The 7,500-nt window shown below is 45.9% G+C and overlaps 1 protein-coding gene across 3 annotated transcripts in view; it reads right to left on the minus strand.

Moving 5' to 3' along the window:
• The window catches only part of plcd3a (phospholipase C, delta 3a), a 29,404-nt gene that overhangs the window by 21,706 nt on the left and 198 nt on the right, over positions 1-7,500 (minus strand). For 2 of the 3 annotated variants that reach the window (XM_035523544.1, XM_035523541.1), the window contains exon 1: positions 6,688-6,955. In XM_035523544.1, the coding sequence (XP_035379437.1) occupies positions 6,688-6,775 (88 nt within the window). In that variant the 5' untranslated portion in view covers positions 6,776-6,955. Of the gene's footprint in view, positions 1-6,687; positions 6,956-7,493 lie in introns of those variants that run through there. The other variant, XM_035523543.1, reaches the window with a different exon arrangement.

Below are 7,500 nucleotides of genomic sequence, written 5' to 3' on the forward strand. Positions count from 1 at the left end.
CAAGCCTGCCAAAGGCTAACGAAGGAAGAGAGGTTTAGTCAAGTCTACCGTACCACACAGTTAAAAACAACGCATGTTTACCAAAATGTTCTACAGAAAAGTCCAGCTGATACCAGCTTAAAGAAAGACTTCACAAAATAAGAGCACAATAAAAGTCCCTCTGAACGAGGTTTACACTATAAGCAGTCGGACACTGAAGCCACGGGGGAAACACAGCGTGCAGTTTACAAAACAAACGTACTGAAAACACGCACAAGACGAGCACTAGCACACTTTCTGTAAGGCCCTCCGCGGTCTCCTGGACGGAAACGTTCCGCTAATGTGGTACGACCTACCGGATGAGGACACGCCATTCCACAGCGTAGTGGTGGGAAAAAGCAGGATCGCCCCTAACTTTCACTGGGACCTGTAAACATAATGTGTTAATCTGTGATTAAGACAGAAGATGAATTCTGAAGCTAGTGTTGGAAGTGCAGTGTAAGTAGTTATGGTATTTGACTTGTAATCAGAAGGTTATTGGTTCAAGTCCCACCACTGCCAGGTTTCCAGTGTTGGGTCCCTGAGAAAGACCCTCAACCCTCAATTACTCAAGTTGTATTCAGTCATGATTGTATGTTGCTTTGGATAAAAGTGTGGATGTTCAAGTGTTCTGTGTTTGGTGTGTGTTTAAGAGTTCAGTGGTCACCACTATGGACTGCAGTGCCACTGGGAAGGAACAACACAATCAGGGTGAATTTAGACCATGAGTGTCAAGAAAACATTCTGCCCGAAAACATGTGAAACACACAACCCATTAAAGAAGTAGGAAGCTCTGACTTGCCAACAAAAACACTTTTTCAATGCTCCAGGGTTTCCTGTGACTATACCTGTAGTCTCAGACGCTGAACAGGCAGCATGAAACTGTGCAGCGTTCAACTGCTGTGTTTTCAAGTACCAGGGCCACAGCAGGCCTGTGCTGTGGCAGCTAACTGAGGCGCTGCCTCACCTAGCTCACCATGGTTTCTCTCTTGCTCGGTCATGGTGCTTTGCCAGCCGCATACTGGTGCCCCTGTTATTCTGGAACCAGTGCATGCTATGCAGCAATCAAATATTTAAAAGAGCTTGCCTGTGGGTTCTGCTCCTACAATTGGACATGCACACCACAGCATTGCACACAATACATGCATTTACTCACGCTCAGATTGCCCTGGGTGATAACGAGACTAATAACGCAGATTAATTAACCAAAGTCACAGTAATGGAATAACCAGAGTCGCTGTGATCTCCATGAGCAAGGCCAGATAACAGCCACTGGAACCAGTCAGCAGTTCTCACACATCACACGGGTTCCAGCATAGATCACGTACACTCCTCGACGCGAACAGAAACATGGGAAATTGCAGCCAGTCTATTTCATCAACCTTTGTAATGCAAAATGAAATTAGCACGTAGCATACAACCAGCGCCTTCGAGGTGCAGCTAGGATTGAAGAATCCATCATATCTAAAGCAATCAGTGTAAACGAAATTATTACGTACAAAGGACGCAAATGCTCTTTAGACATAGAGAGTGTTGAATTAGCTTTAAATATGGCTCCTGTTAGCAGGACACAGCTACACACGTAGCCCTCATCTGTACGCCAAAAGAGAATTAGACAGAGCAGCTATTTATAACAATGTCATGAGGAACCAAGATATAAATTCAGCTCATTAGGAATTTGTCTCTCAAATTTAGTCTCTCAAATAAATTCTCATCAGAGAATCATAAGAAAACAGTGGTTTTGTTTAATCTAGATATGTGTCCTTCAAAACATAATGGTCCCACACACTACTGCACCGCTGCAATTAAATCATCTATATAAAAATTTAATCTTCCCAAGGCACAGATTATGTCAAACCAATATCTCAGATTATCTAAAACCAATATCTCAGAGTATCCCAGACCATTATGTCAGATTATCTCAGACCAATATCTCATATTATCATAGACCATTATGTCAGATTATCTCAGACCATCATCTCATATTATGTTAGACCATTGCATCTTCTCATACAAAATGCTCACTAGCTGTAATAAATGTTCCTTCCGGCCTCACCACCACACCTTGTGTATCGGCACGTCTTATTTCCGTGAGCATCCTAGATTCCTCCACTCTGAGTCGCTTGCCTGAGGGTCCCCACGATCTTAAAGGACTGGAGAGTCTATCTTTCACTCTGTAATGCTGCACCACTCGGAATATTTGCCTGGGGTATAATGATTACACTTTAAAAATGACGAAAACTGAGCGACACCAGACTAAATTTAAAGTAGCTTTAGCAGCTATATGAGGCCTCTTACTACAACTCACTCATCTGATCTCCCTGGTCTGAAAAAGACAAAAATAATCAGGAGTTCCTAACTAGTACAGACCCAGACACCACGACATCTAAACTAGCTAGGAATCAGACACCACGACACTATCTAAACTAGCTAGAAATCAGACACCACGACACTATCTAAACGAACTAGGAATTAGACACCACGACACTATCTAAACTAGCTAGGAATCAGACACCACAACACTATCTAAACTAGCTAGGAATCAGACACCACGACACTATCTAAACTAGCTAGGAATCAGACACCACGACACTATCTAAACTAGCTAGAAATCAGACACCACGACACTATCTAAACTAGCTAGAAATCAGACACCACGACACTATCTAAACTAGCTAGGAATCAGACACCACGACACTATCTAATCTAACTAGTAATCAGACACCAGTACAGTATCTAAGATAACTAGGAATCAGATACTGGTACAGTATCAAAACTAACTAGGAATCAGACGCCAGTACATCATCTAAACTAACCAGGAATCAGACATCAATACAGTATATAAACTAACTATGAATCAGACACCAGCACACTAACTAGGAATCAGACACCAGTACAACATCTAAACTAACTAGGAATCAGACACCAGTAGAGGTGGACAATCAGCAATTTGCCAGAACTTTGTCAGCCTTCGGAAACTGGCAACTGGTGGACTTGTTTGCTTTGTTTTTTTGTTGTTGTTTTGTTTTTTGTTGTTTTTACATCTCCCTGTCCAGTGTAACCCAGCAGAGCTCCCTGGGCTCCTCTCAGGGTTACATCCCACTGGTACCTCAGAGACTTTGTCAGCCCTCCGCCAGACTCTTCTCACTCATCAGGGCTCCCGACCTGAACTTCTGTCAGGCTGCTTTGTGTCAGTGGATGTTGTAATTAGCGCCACACAGATCAAATCAAAAGTGAACCTGTGATTAGGAAGTTCACCATGGATAGCGTGCCTGGCAACAGCGCTGGGAAAAACCGCGTCCTGGGAACACCAGTGAAGGAACCCAGCAGAATAAACCCCAGAGCTAAAATGAAGACCAGGAACAAACTTCGTTGGAGCTGCCAAGAAGATCTTAACGCTACTCCGAGAAACCGGCATCAGTGGAGATGCAAGCCCATGCAGATCGCTGTAACCTCTTTAAATGAAAAAGGCTTTTTTTCACCTGTGTATGATCACAGAGCCAAAGCACAGACCTGAAGTTAATCCCAAAGGTTGGATTTACAGACTAACACCAGGGCAAAACTTGGATTACCTAGCATCCAGTGGTCCTAGAACATCCACCTCAGTGAAACGGTGGTGTTCAAAATTCTCATGTTGCCATGACGTCCAGTGCTATGATGCTGTCAGGTATGGCACATGCTTTTTTACTGGGTTAAACTCTTATTGCATCAACAGTGACGGGCCATTTTGATATTACAACACACACTGAGTAAAGTGACTTCAGCTCACATAACAGCGTGGAAGCTACACGGTCTTACTGGCACAGCAGCACAAACGTACTCCAGGCACAGGAGGAGGAGGAGGAGGAGGAGGAGGAGTGGGTGAGGACAGCGGTCATCACTTGTCTGATCGATCACTTCCCAGCTGAGCTCCACAGCACAGCCAGTAGGGGGCGCCACAAGCCTCAGGATGAAGAGGACAGGAAGTGAGAGAGGAAGGGGCCATGTGGGAGGAAGGGGTTAACTGGAGTAGAATAATGAGAGATGGAAAAGAAGAGTGCGGAGGTGTGGCTGTCATACATGGGTGAGCAAATATACACACCCACACACACACTCACACACACTCACACACACTCACACACTCACACACACACTCACACACACTCACACACACTCACACACTCACACACACACACACACACACACTCACACACACACTCACACACACACACACACCCACACACACCCACACCCACACACACACACCCACACTCACACACCCACTCACACACACTCGCACACCCACACACACACTCACACACACTCACACACTCACACACACACACACACACACTCACACACACACTCACACACACACCCACACACACCCACACCCACACACACACACCCACACTCACACACCCACTCACACACACTCGCACACTCACACACCCACCCACACACGCCCACACACTCCCACACAGGCACAGGCACTCACGCCCACACATGCACACTCACACACACCCACACACACTCACACACACTCACACACACTCACACACACTCACACACCCACTCACACACACTCGCACACTCACACACCCACCCACACACGCCCACACACTCCCACACAGGCACAGACACTCACGCCCACACATGCACACTCACACACACCCACACACACTCACACACACACTCACACACACTCACACAACCACACACACTCACACACTCACACCCACACCCACACACACTCACACACACACTCACACACACACACACACACCCACACACACCCACACCCACACACCCACACTCACACACCCACTCACACACACTCGCACACTCACACACCCACCCACACACGCCCACACACTCCCACACAGGCACACACACTCACGCCCACACATGCACACTCACACACACCCACACACACTCACACACACACTCACACACAGGCACAGACATACACACACACACACCCACACACTCACACACACACTCACACACAGGCACAGATACAGACACACACGCACGCACACTCACACAAAGGCACAGATACAGACACACACACACACACACACACACACCTAAACCAAAGCATTGAGCCTACTGTCACCTGTACTGTAGAGAACACGCACATCCCGTGACTGTCAGGCAACGATCTCCATTTCTTGGATAATAATGGATCAAGCCCTGTAGTTCACGGTGATGTGTGATACCTTATAACCCAAATGAGACAAGTTGGCCTAACGATACATTTCTTCATTACAGTATTACACCCCAGATAATGTGCTTGGTCCATGTTTCAGCTAGACAACATCATCAATGTCACATCCAACATGTCCCATTACTGTTAATCTCCAGTGTCATGAATATAATAACCAAAAAAAAGTAAAAAAAAAAACAAAACTGCAGAGATGATGCATTGCAATGGACGAGCCAAAATGAATAATAAAACAATCATAAACACCAAAATGACATAAAGATCTCTTACGCAGCGGCAAGAGAACACCTGTCTTATCTCACTGGTCTCATTCTGTGCTCATGTCTCTGTTTTTGGCATTCACTGGCATTCACTTTCATTCACTGTCACTGATATAGACCATCAAGCAGGATCTGTAAGTACCCCTCAAACTTTCCGCCACTGTGACCCACAGAGGTGAACATCTCTCAACTCTGAACTCTCTACATGAGTGTAAGAAACCCTAGAGATCGGAACGAGAACAGGAACACTCATAGATAATACTGCTGGGTTCATACTGACAAAATTCAACATGATACTGTTTATCAAAATATCTAACAAGTATTTAAGGACAAAGGTTGCCGTGCATGTTTTGGGCTGGACTGGTTTGTTACATGAGAACATTTCAAGTATACCAGGGGAAACTTACCAAAATAACACATATTGCTATAGAGAAATCAGATTTGCAGTCAGTGTTTTGAAAGTATCAAGCGAATTACACACATTACAACTCCAGGTCACGAAGGCACTGCGCTGGGACAGTTCGGCTTCTGGCTGCACAAAATGGCTTGGCGCTTGTACCTGCGCTTAAATTCATTTCAATTCCGAATCTTGGTTCGCGCTAAACCTTAAATGCGGCCAGCCTTTTTAGACAGGCTGTTATTACATATGGTTACACTTGTTAGGGTCATCTACCTCGGGAAAAGCCTATGTGAACAGGAAACAGAACGTGAGAGATGAAGTACGCTCGCTAACACCCGTGGAACACAGTTGCACGTCTTTTTGGATGCGATCAGGTTAACGTGACTGTCACCCGTGCAGCGCGTAAACAGCTGCGTGAATAACACACACGACTGTTTTACTGGACAGTAACCGTGTGCTGCGGTTCCGATGGGCTCAGCCTGAGAAAGACTCAACAGAACACACACACACACACACACACACACACACACACACACGAGTAACGCCCCTGTAATAACAATGTCCTATGGTTTGGAACGCGCTGTCTTAAGAGCTGTCGACCTAGTCTGGCGACCTAGTCCTAATTTCTTTTCTATACATTTTAGTTGAATTAAACGAAGTTGTTATAAGTGAACCGAGCTTTCTACGCACATTGAGTGTGACTGCTACATTTGAACCATGAATGTAAACTTATTTTGTTAATAAGTTTCTTAAGTTACGTACTGATCTACTTGTTGCAGTCTCGAGCAGCCCTGTCCGCTTACCCAGTCTGCGGAGAGGGTCCGCGCTCTTCGTCCCGTCGGTCCGGGGCTCGCTGTGCCTAAAGGGCGCATTCTTTCTCCTCCCCAACATGGCACAAGCTCCTACGGTTCCACGAGCTCCTAACTGTACGTTTTTCCCCGTTAGATCGTCCGTCTGTCTGGTCGTTATGTGGAGGAAACGCCTCTGAGACCGCAGCCCAGTCGCGTAAGTGAGAGCGTGTGAGGTGAATCACAGCGCTGCGAGCGCAGGACACTCGGACGGCTGATCGACGGACGTTTCTGAACGCGCAGCGTAACGTGACACCGGGGCCGGTAGCCCGCCCCCCCGTCCATCTGACACGCCCAGCTCTGTGCTGTGGCTATTATCAAACGTCATTAATACAACTACCTTTAAGTTGAAATGTAGGAAACACATGCAAGATTCCACTCAGGTCATTACCTTATTACTGAATGTCTCTCAGAGTCAGACACTAGTCACTGCTGTAACCGAGATCACATCGCAGGCCGAATATGTTCATGCTTTTAGATGCGAGGATCGTTCTTAATGATTTCATCCAAATTTGTTAAACTCGAAATAGGTGTCTGGGGTCGAAAACTAAATGATGCTAAACTTTGTCTAAAATACAGAGACCTTTGCGTGAAATGTTTTGCTTTAACTCGCGTGCGGCCCAGTGGTGAAGAATCGCACCTGCAAGTCCAGTTTTCTGTTGACCACTGAAATCACCGTCATCTACACGACCGGAGCGATGTGTCATTTTTATTTCCGTTGCTGTTGTGGATTTTAACAAGATCTTGTACTGGTACAGTACCTTCCCG

The sequence above is a fragment of the Electrophorus electricus genome, chromosome 1 (genome assembly GCF_013358815.1).
Source record: "Electrophorus electricus isolate fEleEle1 chromosome 1, fEleEle1.pri, whole genome shotgun sequence".
Classification (NCBI taxonomy): Eukaryota; Metazoa; Chordata; class Actinopteri; order Gymnotiformes; family Gymnotidae; genus Electrophorus; species Electrophorus electricus.